This window comes from Euprymna scolopes, chromosome 13 (genome assembly GCF_053919585.1).
Source record: "Euprymna scolopes isolate OS-2025 chromosome 13, ASM5391958v1, whole genome shotgun sequence".
NCBI lineage: Eukaryota > Metazoa > Mollusca > Cephalopoda > Sepiida > Sepiolidae > Euprymna > Euprymna scolopes.
The window spans coordinates 129674213-129691010 of NC_136494.1; the positions used below are offsets into that span (position 1 = coordinate 129674213).

Here is a 16798-nt window from a genome sequence, read left to right on the forward strand (position 1 = left end):
GAACAAGTATGGTATAATAAATTATGGTGTTTATTTATTTTATTTTTACTTCATCATATTTTGCTTTGGCTTTGATACCCCCAAATTCGAAGCTCTTTCTTTACAACCCTTCCTTTTCATAACCTATCATACTTTCATAAATCAGTCCATTTTCTGTAGCCTGTTTTTGAACCCAGTCAACGACGGGTACTTTTGCTAGTATATATATATATATATATATATATATATATATATATATATATATATATATATTCAATAGAGAATTGGCTCTGTAATAATTGTAAGTACGAAACCTGCATGAATTAACACTATTTAAGCGTATTACGATTGGCAAGGTCAGGCACGCCCTGCTAATGATGAAATAAAAATAAGCATTCAATAAGAAAGTTAAGTTTCGTATCTTCCAAAAATTTAAAACAAAAATTCAATAATGCATTTAAAAAGGGGAGGTATGAATTTATTTTTTCTTGTGTATCAGCTATAAGGCAAATATTTGTGATCAATGCTTATATTTTAAGTTGAGCTGGAGAACAATCTTTAAGTATTACAATTAAAGAAAATAGTTATTCATTATTAGTTCAACTGCAGCATCCATGATAAACATAAAAAAAGAACTCGGATAACTTAAATGTTATAATAGAAAAACTGTCAAGTCATTCGTTGATTCTGTTGAGCTCGGGTTAGATTTTTTGAATCTGAATTCTGTTAAATATTAAAAAATAAAAATATGAAAGATAAAATCCTAAAATCAGTCGCTTTTCTCTATTTCTCTCCAGCTATGATTTAAGTAATACCGCTCTTTTAGTGTCCCCTTTCATTTATAATGGACTATACTTTATGATAATTTGTACTCATTAGGAGTTTTCACATTGGTCATCATCAAAGATTTCTGTCAACAATCTGTAGTGTTCCGTGCAGTATAGATGACAATAAGTCGACCCCAAATTTCCATTACTCTCCACCTCTGTCGATAACCTTTGCAAATGAATTTTCATTATCGCAACAGTCGTTTGCCATCAATTTCTTGCTGGCAAAGACCATTGGCGTTCATTGGAATTTGAATGTCAATTAACCTTCCCAAGGTCCCACTCCTCTTTTGAACTCATCGAGTGGGGGAGTTGCTTTCTCCCCTCGGTTTTTCTTCCTCCCTGACACTTCACGAATATTTGGTGTGATATCAGCATTATCATTTTTTTTTTTTTTTTTTTATAAAGTGGAGGGTAACTTTCAATTATACGATTTCGGTAAACGTTCAACAAGTGCCGGTGAATGTTGATCGATTTTAATTTGTCTGCATTGAGGAACTCAATAACTCATATCTGCTTCTGATGCACATTCATGACAAAGTTGTTTTCTTAGAGTCTCACACCATCAATATCTGCAACAGAAAGATGAAACTTTCAAGTCATGAATGCATAAGTTCAATCATACAAACAATTCAATTTGAAATCACTTTTGATCGATTCAGCCGGAATAAAAAAAATAGGAAGTATTACTTTTGGAACATCCTTCGTGGATATGTCGCAATATATATAATCTCCAAGGTTTTATGAAATGTTCTTTTACACTGTCAAACTTTGAACAAGATATTCATTACATTTTACATGAATTTAACATGTATTACATTTTAGGAGGTTCTTATTTGAAAACTGGTCAATCTCTCCAATAGCTGTTAGCATCCTGCGAGCTAAAAGCATTTCAATTAGCAGCAGTGAACTTGAAAACCTGTTTCGTTAAAGTAAATCTTGTAAACAAGACTCACGGATTAAAATTTGTAACAAAAAAAGAAAAAGAAAAAAGTTGATTCATTTTATCGGTTTGCCGGCTGGAATGTGCTGAACACGTTTGAGAGAAACAAACAGAAGTGGATTTTTCTGTGGTTAAATCTCGAATACACAAGTTAAAACTGAAATAGAATTAACATAATGCGTTACTTTCACTTTAAAACAGATGCATTTTTAAATGAATCATAAGCGAGACCGAGTTATTTGCAAATGTTTGGCAAAATATAAATACAAATTTATATTGTACATGTGTGTATATATATGTGTTTGTGTATACATGTGTATGTATTTACTCTTATTCAACATAAACAAAACATACTGTCACTTGGGCGTAAGGAGGAACTATTTGAGACCAGGTCTACAGGGCACTATGTAGAAAGTTGAGCAGTAAGATCTGTTCACAATACATTTAAATTTTAATATTTCAGTACAGTTGGGAAAACAAAAAAGAGAAAGGGAATTCCAAAATGTAGCAGTTCGAATAAAAAAATTATTAATTAGAAGGCTTTTGGACATTTATGGACGTCTACAGTGAAGGGGTGAAACTTTGCTGCTTGAAAAGTTAGTCGGGCGTATTTACATCAAAAGGGTACACATGCTTCCAGTTTGTCAGAGCACATTACATTAAAATACTTGTAAAATAGGCAAAGGTGATAGAACAGGATAGTATGGAACCTATTATTCAGCCAAAACATGACATATTGCCGCTTAGATGCAAGGGACTTCTATATTATACTTCTACTATTTGGGATCAGTCTACATGGGGCACTATGTAAAGTGCTAAGAAGCGAAATGGCTGTCTGCATTACATTTAATTTTCAACATGTTAGTACACTCAGGGAAGCAGGAAACAGGGAGAGAATTTCAAAATCTAGCTGTTCGAGGAAAGAAACTATTAAAGCGGAAGGTTCTCCGGCATCTAAGGAGAACCTTTGAAAATCTCGCACAAAAAATATAATTAAAAAAAAAAAAGATTTTTCATTTAATAAAAAAATATATAGCATTGGTCGGGTTTTCTAACATTTTCAAATTTAACATTAGAAATAATGTGTTTAAAAGATATAATAACTAATTCTATTAAATTTTTGGGCCAACCACGTGGCGCACATCAGATTTGATTTTCATAATAGAATTGTTCACGAGATCGGACGTACAATTTTTCCTTTTTGCAGCCAATACCCTTGGACAACATCACTAACAAAATGAAGGAAACATTTTCAAACATTATAGTATTTTATCATTAGGGTGGACGCTACCGAAAGCCTCAGAAAAAAATAAATCAATTTTTAAAATAAAATTTTCAAATTTAAAGTAAAAACCTAATCGATGATAGGTGGACTGTAAAAAAACACGTTTTGCAAACTCATCAAGTAGGATTGAGACTCTTACTCTTATCGTATGAAGTTGTTTTAAAAAATTGATTTTATTTCAAGGAAAAATCTCATTTATTTCTTTTGTGACTAATAAGATTAATTGCCATCGAAGCACGTTCAGTTAGTTTCTCATCCAGTTGGAACGATCAATAAAATATGAAGATATTAAGAGGATAAAATGAACGTTGATAGATGTGGAAGAAACTTTAAAAAGGAGATTCTAAAAGTGATTTCGATGAGTTGATTTTCTTACAAGCAATTGGATGGCTTTAACTTTTCACTGTGATTACTAAGACACAAATCAAAGATAACAAAATACTAAAGGATAGATATAAATAGACCGTCTTTTTTGAGAACTAGATATGAAAAGACAAGAAGTCATACGAGCAGGTGTAATATCAACAATCATACAGATTAAGAGAAATTGACTGTTGTTTATAAGTATGTGTGTATATATATATATATATATATATATATATATATATATATATATACACATACACACACACATTTATGAAAGAGAGACTCTTGAAGAATCGCGACATATGAGGTTCAGACAATTAGCTTAGTGTAGGATGATTCAAATTTTTTGGAACCACTGATAAACTGGGTCGGTGCAAATGATTGCTGCAGACAGTGTACCTCGGGGTTTTCACCCGTTTTTTATTCTCCTATCTAATCTATATATCTGTGAAAGTGTGTGTGTGTGTCTGTCTGTCTGTGTACATTTTCCTATGCAATAACTGTCAATTTTCAGTATACAGACTCGAAATTTGATATACAGGGTATGGAGATTTGGAAAAATCTTTGCAATCCGTTTTCAGACAGAAATTTGTCTGTTAAGGGGTCAAAGTTCAATGATTTGACCTTTGAGAACTTTACCAAACTCCTCTGCCAATTTTGGGTATAACAATTTGAAATTTTAGATATAGGTTCCTTGGACATGGATCTAACTTAATAACTTGATTTGAGTCCAAAACAATAAAGGTTAAGGTGTCATAATAGGGGTCAAAGTTTTAAAAAATTTGACCTTTGCAGTCTCTACCAAATTACTCAGACAATTTCTGGTCTAAACATTTGAAATTTTACATAAAGTGTATTCAGAGATAGGGCAAGCTTTTTAATCGGTGTGGGTCGAAAATTTGAGCTACCAATATATAAATGTATGTTTGCATGTCTACCTAAAACTTTTGACAGAGACAACGGATTTTCACAAGATCAGTATTGTTTGGAAGCTCGACCCTTCAGACGACAAATACCGAAAAATTGGCTAAAACATTAATTTTTTCACCCTCAACTGGGCACTTTTCTACAGGGAGGGGTCGTTTTTTTCGCTGATATTTTCGAAAGTCATCCCCTCTTTTCGATTGTCTAGCCTTAATGTGAACCTACGCCACTTGCGGTTTGGCGGTGGTCGTAACAGCAAAGACGTCACGTTTTTCCCCATCCTTTTCCTCCTTCACGGTACGGGTTCGGCCCTGCCTTCCGACTACCACTTTTTTTTTTTTTGCTCAACATACACCTCCAAACACCTGGGCAACGCCGGGCTGAAATGCTAGTATATATAATAGTAGAGACAAGACGGATTTCTTAATTAGTTTTAATATATCTTAATATATTAGTTTTAATATATCTTAATATATTAGTTTTAATATTTCTTAATATATTAGTTTTAATATTTTTTAATATATTAGTTTTAATATTTCTTAATATATTAGTTTTAATATTTCTTAATATATTAGTTTTAATATTTCTTAATATATTAGTTTTAATATTTTTTAATATATTAGTTTTAATATTTTTTAATATATTAGTTTTAATATTTCTTAATATATTAGTTTTAATATTTCTTAATATATTAGTTTTAATATTTCTTAATATATTAGTTTTAATATTTCTTAATATATTAGTTTTAATATTTCTTAATATATTAGTTTTAATATTTCTTAATATATTAGTTTTAATATTTCTTAATATATTAGTTTTAATATATCTTAATATATTAGTTTTAACTTGATGAATAAGAAGTTAAAAATAGTGACTTATTTTCCAATTAAACGGTTTAGCTGACATGTCTTGAGGATCAACATTGGTCCCAGATGTCAACCGGTATGATTTTCAGGGTCACCTTTCCCTCTACATCCCTACTCGTCTTATTTTTTCTAAGTCTTTTTTCCACATTTATTTTCTCTCTCTCCGAACGTAGTACAGTTTTTCCATTCCTTGCTCCCTCTCTGCTTTATTTCTCATCTTCTTTATTCCTTTATCTGAACCTTGTTTTATTACTCCTCTATTCCTCCTTTTCCTCTTCGTTCCCCATTTAATGAATACAGAATCGTTGTAAATTTCTCACATTTTCGAACTCAGACACTAATCTGACTAAGTCTTCTCATTTGAAAAAGCTATAGAGGGTTGAAATAAATTTATGAGATTAGACTAAGTTTATGTTGTATTTTCTTTTAAATCTCATATATATATATATATATATATATATTTATATCGTAAGGAAATCACAAACAGATCATTATTCTTAAGGCATTGCTCATTAGGTAAAACTAGTTTGAGTTCACAGGTTTGCTGAAAAGATGTTTACATTTGACATCTAGATTTTACTTAAATTTGACCAGTACTGCATGATAGCACAGAGGTAGAATCGCAAACTGTTAGCTCAGTGGTGGAGTTTCGATTCCAGCTTGAAACACTTACTTGTCTAGCCACACTGATGAACTGTAAAAACAAAACAGTATGGTCTGTGGATGACACACACACACACACACATCTCATTATTGGCGTCCATTGATCATGTCTGATCTTGGTTCTATACCCTGAAGGGGGGAATCTGGTGGCAAGTTTTCAGTATTTAATTTATGTATTTCTGTTGTATTAAATGCTAGCTTCTTTTTTTTTTTTTTTTTTTTTTTTTTTCTCTCGTCCATAAATGTTTATCTACCAAGTTGATATTAAATATTGTATAATCAATCCATTATATTATCATTTTCAGTCCCCCACCCCTAATTTCTGGCTCCCATCTTATCTCGCAATTACTTATAACGTCACCAACTAACTTCGGAAGAAACCCCCCCCCCCATCCGATTTTGTTTTATATCATAAGTTGCTTAAAACGTGATTAGTTAAAGTTTCAGAATAAAATCACGTTTTCTCTTAACGGTTAATTTAAAAAAAAAAAAAAAAAATCTTCTGAACGCTATTAAAAGTTAAATTCTTCACTAGTTTGGAGACGGAATGCGTTGTTGTGATAAGTGATTTTTTTCTCTACTAATTCGCACTTTTTATTTTAAGATTCAAATATTAATAACTACATTTTATTTCAGTATTTAATTTATGTATTTCTGTTGTATTAAATGCTAGCTTCTTTTTTTTTTTTTTTTTTTCTCTCGTCCATAAATGTTTATCTACCAAGTTGATCTTAAATATTGTATAATCAATCCATTATATTATCATTTTCAGCCCCCCACCCCTAATTTCTGGCTCCCATCTTATCTCGCAATTACTTATAACGTCACCAACTAACTTCGGAAGAACCCCCCCCCCCCATCCGATTTTGTTTTATATCATAAGTTGCTTAAAACGTGATTAGTTAAAGTTTCAGAATAAAATCACGTTTTCTCTTAACGGTTAATTTAAAAAAAAAAAAAAAAAAAAAAAATCTTCTGAACGCTATTAAAAGTTAAATTCTTCACTAGTTTGGAGACGGAATGCGTTGTTGTGATAAGTGATTTTTTTCTCTACTAATTCGCACTTTTTATTTTAAGATTCAAATATTAATAACTACATTTTATTTCAGTATTTAATTTATGTATTTCTGTTGTATTAAATGCTAGCTTCTTTTTTTTTTTTTTTTTTCTCTCGTCCATAAATGTTTATCTACCAAGTTGATCTTAAATATTGTATAATCAATCCATTATATTATCATTTTCAGTCCCCCACCCCTAATTTCTGGCTCCCATCTTATCTCGCAATTACTTATAACGTCACCAACTAACTTCGGAAGAAACCCCCCCCCCCCATCCGATTTTGTTTTATATCATAAGTTGCTTAAAACGTGATTAGTTAAAGTTTCAGAATAAAATCACGTTTTCTCTTAACGGTTAATTTAAAAAAAAAAAAAAAAAAAAAAATCTTCTGAACGCTATTAAAAGTTAAATTCTTCACTAGTTTGGAGACGGAATGCGTTGTTGTGATAAGTGATTTTTTTCTCTACTAATTCGCACTTTTTATTTTAAGATTCAAATATTAATAACTACATTTTATTTCAGTATTTAATTTATGTATTTCTGTTGTATTAAATGCTAGCTTCTTTTTTTTTTTTTTTTTTTTTTTTTTTTTTTTTTTTTTTTCTCTCGTCCATAAATGTTTATTTATCTACCGAGTTGATTGCAAAAATAGATTACCTAATTGTACTCATTTTTAGTTCATGGGAGGGGAATCTATCACCATACTTACCCTTAAACAGGTCCGTTGGACTTTTATTAAGTACAATACTTAATAGTTATTTTTTATTTTTTATTTATTTATTTATTTATTTTTTTTTTTTTAATGGAGAGTAGAAAACGCATTGTGGATGCGTTATCGGCAGCTCCGGTTACTCTCGCTTCTTCTTATTTGTCTCTCAGTCCTCATTTTTTAAATGAGTGATTTTTCTGACAAAGGGAGAAGAAAAAGCTGTTTTCTAGGTTGGCAGTATTTTTGCGCGAACAGTTGGCAGAGTTGGTGGAAATTTTCTGTTTCTATGTCTATCCTTGTAGCCATGTCACTAGTAAGGGTGCTGGAGGTAAACGTTTTGTCTGGGCTGACGTTATCCGCCTGATAGTCAGGGACCCGAACCTTGGATTAACCACTAAGGAGGCTGTCCTATCAGCAGGTGCAAAGTACTGGGGCTGCTGTATTGCCATTTGGTGAATGGAATCTGGACCATGCAGTAGCTTCTGGTGGGGCCTCTCGATGCCATACTAGTGGGTAATTGTTACGGCTTTACCTTATCATGTGGTACAAAAAAAAAAAAAAATTCTTCGTTTCTTTTTCTCTCTTAGTTTCCCCTCTCTGTCCTGCTCTAAGTAAATCTGTCGACCTAGTCCACAAATTCCAAAATTTCATCATGACAAGTTTCAAGAAAAAATACACGATTAAACCCGGTTCTCCAACTTCCAACGTAGACCCCTACTACCATGTCTCCTTCTCCAACATCAGGGGTCTACGTTCTAACCTTCCAGAGGTTGAAACCCAATTACAGGAGACTAAACCAGACCTTTTATTTTTAAGTGAAACTGGCATTGGACAGGCTATTTCCCTAGATGAGTTTGCAATTACAGGATACTCTAACTTAACTTCTAAATCTGACCCCCAAGATCGCCATGGGCATGGAATATGTGCCTATATTAAAGATAGCTTTCCATGTGGGAGGGACATCTCCAGGGAAGATCCTAACTTACCCTATATGTGCTTCCGGGTTGCTTTAGCTCACACTACTGCATTTATATTTACTCTCTATCGCCCCCACAACAGCGGAGTTACTATCTTTCAAAGCATATCTGAGAAAATTGACCAAGTCCTTTCTACTTATCCTTCAGCTAACATTCACGTATGTGGAGACTTCAATGTTCACAACGTCGAATGGTTGACCCACTCAAACAAGACCGATGATGAGGGGAGGTTCTGTCATGATTTCTCCATTGCCTATGACCTCACTCAGATTGTTCAGGAACCTACCCGTGTGCCCGATAATGACGGCCAGTATGCGAGCCTACTAGACCTTTTTCTCACAACTTGCCCTGAACTATGTTCAGTTTCTGTTCTGTCGCCTCTTGGATCTTCCGACCACTCTGTTGTATCAATTAAGATAAAAATGAAATGTAATAAGTCCCCAGACGTACCACTTCATCGTACAGTATATCGATACACTAAGGCTGACTGGGATAGCTTCCGTACATTTATATCTGATCTACCTCTGCATTCCATGTTTAAAAAGGATGTGTCCTCTATAGTATTAGACCTAACTGAATGGTTAATTGTAGGTATTGACCATTTCATACCCTCTAAAAAGTTTCAGCAAAAACCTAACAGCCAGCCATGGTTCTCTCCAGAATGTGCTGCTGCCATTGCGCACAGAAATCACTTTTTCCACTGCTTCAAACGTAATAGATGTATGGAAACTAAAGCCGTTTTCAGGACTGCCAGCAACCATTGTAAGAAAGTAATAAGGAACGCAAGAGAGTTGTATGCTCAATCTGTTAAGTCCAAAGTAGCTGAGCAGCGGCTTGGTTCCCACCAGTTTTGGCAAATAGCAAACAGAATCCTGAACAGAAGCGTGTGCTCCATCCCAACTATTATCAATGGACCTGAGGTAATCTCGTCAGCATCAGACAAAGCCAAACTCTTTGTCAAGAACTTTGCAGCTAATTCTACCCTTTGCGACCAAGACCGCCAACCCCCAATATTTCCTCCTGTATCAGAAAACATGCTATGTGATATACGTATATCTGTACGTGATGTTGCCAAGCTAATCAAAAACCTTGATTCGAGTAAAGCAACTGGCCCTGATGGTATTCCAATTATAGTACTCAAAAAACTTCAAACTGAACTAGCGCCCATACTTACAAAACTGTTTAAACGTTGTCTTAAGGAGAATAGTTTCCCATCTCCCTGGAAAATCTCATCAGTATGCCCTGTATTTAAGAATTCAGGTGATCGCTCATCCCCCTCTCAGTACAGGCCAATAAGTCTCCTGTGCGTCATGAGTAAGTTGCTAGAATCTGTGTTAAATACAGAAGTAATCAAACATCTCAACAAAAATAACCTTCTTAGTGACACTCAATATGGTTTCCGTTCTGCTAGATCTACAGCAGATGTCCTTACAGTTATATCGCATAGGATTAGCAAATCTCTCGACGGTGGCAATCTTTCTAGGGCAATTGCTCTTGACATATCTAAAGCCTTTGATAGGGTATGGCATAAAGGTTTACTTCATAAGATCGCTAGCTATGGTATAGCTGGAAAAGTCTTCTCAATTATTAAATCATTTCTTTCTGATAGGTTCATAAGAGTAGTAGTTGAGGGGCAAAAATCAGAAGCTCACAGTATTAATGCCGGTGTCCCTCAGGGATCCATCCTGGGCCCAACTCTTTTCCTGATCTACATTAATGATCTTCCAAATCATATCCTTACATCATTTGTAGACATTTATGCTGACGACACTACCATTTATGGTACCACATCTAAGACAGTAAACGAGCAAGTACTCTCCAATTCTCTCTCCTCTGATCTTGAGCATGTAGTACAATGGGGAAAGGAGTGGCTGGTTACTTTTAATGCATCTAAAACCAAGCTTCTCTCTTTACATCATCAACATTTTAATCCACATTTGTCATCAATTGAAATGAATGGCTCTCGTCTTCAGGGGGCCTCAAGTTTTGACAAGCTTCTGGGCTTGACCATTACTCCTGATCTTAAATGGAACACGTATATCAAATCTGTTGCCAAGGCCGCTGGAAAAATGGTGGGATCTTTCTATCGATCCAGTAGATATCTCACTGCTGATGCTATTCTCTATCTATATAAGAGCCAGGTACGTCCAAGGATGGAATACTGTTGCCACATCTGGGCAGGAGCTGCTAGAAAGGACTTGTCCTGCCTTGATAGAGTTCAAAATAGACTTCGTAGCCTCGTAGGAGATGTCCTTTTCTCCTCCTTACAACCTTTATCTCACAGAAGAGATGTTGCGAGTTTGTCTCTGATGTATCGTTATTTTCATGGAAAGTGTTCAACTGAGCTTCAATCTATGGTCCCCCCTCGCCAAACTTTCACAAGAAACACTCGTCTAGCTGTAAACACTATCAATAATTTCCCCCACTCTTTATCTGTGCCTAAACCTAAACATAGATTCCATGAACAAAGCTTCTTTCTTAGAACTGCACACCTGTGGAATTGTCTTCCGTTTTCCTGCTTTCCGGCTGACTACAATATGGTTGTGTTCAAGTCTAAGGTAAATAAGTTCTTGATGAGCCGTTCCATATAAGTTATTAAATTTACCAAATTTTCATTACTAATGATTACTATATTGACCAACTTCTACTGTACACTCTTTAACCCTTATCCTTGAGTGGCCTCTGGGCCTTGATAATGTGGTGATGCCTTTGTAAAAAAAAAAAAAAAAAAAAAGTAGTGCAGTCCTTTGCATCAGTCTTGCTTCTACTGCCATGACCGACAATTTATCCTTGAATCTCTTGAGGTTGTTGATGACCTGGTGTTTCCATAGATTGTGCTGATTAGAAAGTGCCTCCCAGCTTCCAAGATCTATGCTGACCACTTTCAGATCTCTTTTGCACAAGTCTTTGAATTGAAGCTGAGGAAACCCCTTTTTATCTTGCTGATTATGAGTTTTTCCTAGGTCTTTGAGGATCCTGCCATTTTGCATCCAGTGAACATGTCGAAACCAGTACAGTCAACGCTGACGCGAGAGTGTGTGCATACTGGGCACATGCATTTGCTCAAGAACCTTGATTTTGTTTATATATAAGTTTTAGTTCCTGTCGATGAACACCTTTATCAATTTTGGAGATAGACACCTATAACTACATATATATTGAAAAATACATCATGCAAACGTACTTATATATGTATATTTCCTTATAAGCAAATGAAATGCAAAACTATCATGAGATCTGTGTTAGCCTTTGACATCCATAAGAAAGTGTCGCATTTTATTTATCTATTACGTGAAAAGTATATAGCTTAAAAAAAAAAAGAATATAAAAGTTAATGAGGGATTACGGATTGAAGCAAGAATTAAAAATGGGTCCTTATTCATTCTCGGTGTGCTTCAAGGAGATTAAAGAAATGTATCTCAATTAATGTCACCTGAGGTATTGCGCCTGAGATGGAAAGTTACTAATCAACTAGAGATCACAAAGACTGTCAGTGATGAATGCTATCTCCTTCTAGATGTGAATCAATGGTCCAATGACTGAAATCAAGGAGAAGCTTTCTCAGCCGGGTCGAATCCCTGGCAGCATCTTAGGAAGAGACCAGACTACAGTTGGGAACCAGACGGCTAGAGAATGCATTCCTCTTACTGACATGAGAACTCCCCTTTCTGAGCCCCCGTCCACTCCCAGTCAAAAGAACCCTGGTAGCAAACAATTGACAATGGGAATGGGGTGATCAAAATTTGAATATAATATAATAATAGTGTATATTGGGCACTAATGGACATAAGCTTATTCATTCAAACACTGGCACACCAGGATGCTTGTATATAAAGGAAAGGATATCAAATTTCGTTAATCACTAGTAATTTTACACTGACTGAGATCACCACACATGAATTGCTTAAGAATAATGTAATGTATAACTTGTAATATAGTATTTAAATAACGAGAATTGAATCGATTGTTTTTCTTATTAAAAATAGAGAATAAAATCTCCAGGGGCTTTAAAGCACCGACTGGTGATTGTTAACTTACTCTGTTCATCTTTAGTTTATTTTTCTTATTCTTAATACTTATTAGTCTTTCTGTAATATTTTTGTTAACCCTAACATTACATTGCAATACAGCTTAATGATGCTTCCATCACATATATATTAATTATAATATCATTATTACTATCATCGCCGATCATAAGCTGGAAATTCTACATAACTTTACCTTTGCTCAATGATCGCTGACATCATTTCTTCATCGATATCGAATAAAGTAAATGCTTTGGTGAGCAGTTGCTAGTTTTTCTTTTACTGAAAAAACACAAGTATAATCACACAAGAAGCTGGTAACGAATTCAAAGATCCAAGTTTGCATAGCTTCTCTCTTGAGCATACATTTATATATTGTACTGAAACAGGTTTAATCAGCTTCCTCCATAAGAGGAAGTTTCATTGAGGTATACAATTCACAAACGGTCCCCAGTCACATGTATATCGCTGTTAGGGAAGATAACGACATTAATTTTTTTCAACTCTCACAGGGAGGTGTGGACGTCCTCCAACATATAGCACCGGAAATTTCTAAACTGTCACTCATCAGGTACTGACTAAACTCAACATTGTTTAACTTCTGTGATCCACCAAGAACCGGTGGGTCAATCTGATTATGCCAGTGAGTCTTAGACTCTTCTTGGATGTCGATAGATGACTAGTTAAACATCTGTCTCCATCAAATTTTCGTTGACATTTTAACAAAATGAAGTTTCAAGCAACACCTTTTTGGAGACATCCTTAGTATTGTGACCTCTCAGGCCAGTATTAATCGAGATAAACAAGGTGGTATAATTAGCAAAACATTTTGCATCAACAAAGGAATGTTACAGAAGTACATGTCATGATTCTGTGGCCATAACTGTCACAAATCACAGTATTTACTTCCTTGTCACTGCAGGAAAATACGACAAAGGGTTGAAAGGTGCCCAGTGCTCCTCAAGGATATGCACTCTGGCCTTTTAAAAATTGCTGAGCAGCACTGTTAGTACTGCCTGGTCGAGGTGCCTCGGGCAGTAAGCAATAGACTCCCTCTGCTTGAAAGACGGCAGGCAATGCCTGAAGGGTTGCACTTCCAAGAACTACCTGGAACGAATACCTCAGCATGCTAGATAAAAAGTTACCAAAATGATCCAATCTCTGCCAGACTGATTGAAATTGGAACCTCAACCGGTATGTGTTTGTGATTACAACCAAGTGACAAATGCCACAACACTTACATGTAACTGCATTTATTTGGTTGGTCAGTTTATCCCTTAACACCTACCTTACCTGATGAAATCATAGTGTGACTCATGTTATCATAATGCATGATGGTAGAATATCAAAAGGTCTTCTTTCTGGTGAATTTTGGCAGGAACCCAATCAGCAGATTTCAGCTACATTTCAGAGATGTTTGCAAATGATAATCCCTATTAATCCCTAACTATGCATTGAACGGATACCATAGTACTTAGTAATCTACACATAACAAAGGTCCATACAAAATTTAAGCTAGATCAACTCAGTAGTTTTCAAGAAAAAATCTAGAGTAAATATGGCATTGTGGTGATTAATCCCTTTTAATCCCTATCTCTACATCAATGGATACCATAATAATTAGTTCGCTGCATCAGATCATATGTAAAGGTCCATGGAAAATTTTAGCCAGATTGGCCCAGTAGTTTCTGATAAAAAGTGGAATGGACAGACACAGAGAAATATTATATATAATTCATTATTTACTTTAACTGTTTTCAATACATAGAGCTAAGAAGCATGAAAATATATTTATGGCTACTTGCTATAAATACAGTTATATATGCAAACACACACACAAAAGGTAATAGAGAAGCGAACGTAAGAATTAACGTTGTAGAAAATTGAAGATGTCATATACACCTGAAATATATATTATTGATGTAAATGTTCAAGTCTCAAGAAAAATCAATATAACGATAATCATTAATAATGACTCGTATTTGAAGAGGAGAACCAATTTAAATCAATGATAAATATGATAACAATCGCAATGATTTAAGACCAAAAGGTCGAACCTAATAATCATGAACTAAGAAAGTTTTGTCTGATAATATGAAACATTGAACCGGTTTTTTTTAAACGTTTGGTATACACATTTGCACAAGCTTTTCAAAGATCTTAGGCTGTTTTTTTTTTTGTTAATAGGATTATTAGTTAACTTAGAAATATAGAACGTTAAATAGCAAAATAGCAGTTGAAATAGAAAAAGTAAAAAATCTACTTACTCCATCCACTATATTAGGAATAGGAGTTGAGATGGTCATACTTTGAATTAATGGACTTGGACTTGATCGGTTCTTGTTGCTTTGTGAAGAAAGTTGATCTAAACTGATTTTCTTTTCATCAATGTTTAAATTATTAAGATGACGTGTTGGTACTTCTTGAACAAACTGCTGGTAATAAGGCACGTCTTCATATTGGATGCTTTTTAAAGCGTCATGGAAGTAAGTGTCGACCAGGAGAGCTCTGAAAATAGACAAGTATATCTTGGATATTATGTTTGAATACTTCTATGGTTTTATTCTTTTAATAAAAAAAACGATGAATGAAAAATAGTGAATAAAATAATGAAAATCCGAAAAAAATTTGTTACACTCGGAAAACATAAATGCTTTAAAAGTCAGTTTCATTTCAGGTTTCGGATTTTAAAATCGTAAGACTTGCCAGCAATCCAAACATTTCTCAAAATAAAATGGTTCTTTTTTTCATTGTGATGATCGATGCAGTTAAAGATTAATAAGAATTAGTATTTAATATAAACATCAGTACAAATTTTTATTACACCATCAATTTAGCATAAAGCACTCATTTTTAGTGAGTAGGCTATAACTTTTGCACGTTTTTAACAGCTTGACTGAAATATGTCTGCAAATGTGTATCCAAATAATGTGTGTATAAATAATAAATTGTATTTATTATTGATCACTTTTATATAAACACAGTAAATATTAACCATAATTTCCCATGTGGGTGGATTACTTTATATATTAACTTATCTAGATTGTACCGCTCTTAATTTTTCTGTATGTCTAGCCGTTCCACTTAGTTTTAGCCAGTTAGTTTCCAAAAATATGTATGAACCTTTGTTATTACAAGGTACAGCGAACTAGGTATAATAGTATTCCTTCGATGCAGAGTTAGGGTTTAATATGGATTAATAGGAATTAGTATTTAACGCAGAAATGAACAAAAATTTAACCATATTACACCATCGATTTGGCATAAAGTAATCATGTTAAATGAATGGGCTATAACATTTACCCATTTTTGTTTGTTTGTGCTTAACGACCTATCAACCTTTCTATGGTCATTAAAAGTCATATATATACCGGTTGTATCGATTGGTTTCCTAGATGTAAATCCCATGTAACTCACATGATTATTAAAGAGTGCTCAATGCAGGACAGAGCTGGTATATAGTCTGTTTATTATACAAACATTATTGAAAGGCATGTAGGTTTTGCAGAAATTTTGGTGTGTTATTGTATGAACCAAGTTTGGAAGGTTAGTTTGTATTTTGGTGAATAGGTTGCCTGTTTTTAGTGGATTAAAAAGCCTAGTCTATAAAATTCAGCTACTTCAAAAGTCTGTTTCTTTTCAGGTTTTAAATAATCACTCACTAGCAATCCAAGCATTTGATGTCGTTCTATAAATCACATAATCATTACAAAACTAAAACAGACCATATGTGATATGAACACTCAGCATCAGACAACGATAATCATTACAGCAATCGCACTTCTATAGAAATAAAAACCTTTATGTATTTGAAATATATAACAAAACCATCGCACGAAATAAAAAAAAATCTTTTTGTCTAAGAATAATAAGATGTATTTAATTTACCATTCAGTTTTGGCGAAAGACAGTTGGACAGTGTCCAAGTGAAGAAAGGAAAGATAAAAAGTCTGATAGCACTTCAGGTGAAGGTAGTCGATGCTTGAGCATCCAGGAGACAGAAATGTGGCAGCTTTCTTTGTTACTTTCAGGATTATTTCTGCTGACCAACTGTGATTCTGAAAGGAGCTGAAGCAGTTTTTCAGAGGATAGATGAAATCAATGCGCCTAGCAAGCTGATTGGCCAGAAAATAACCAAATGGCCTCACAAGGAAATTTCTTCATATGAGAAGATA

General features: G+C 34.1%; 1 protein-coding gene across 1 annotated transcript in view; it reads right to left on the bottom strand.

Moving 5' to 3' along the window:
• The window catches only part of LOC145292193 (cilia- and flagella-associated protein 65-like), a 2765874-nt gene that overhangs the window by 134268 nt on the left and 2614808 nt on the right, over positions 1 to 16798 (bottom strand). The window contains exon 40 of the mRNA XM_080138498.1: positions 14891 to 15131. Coding sequence (XP_079994624.1) covers positions 14891 to 15131 — 241 coding nt within the window. The remainder of the gene's footprint in view (positions 1 to 14890; positions 15132 to 16798) is intronic.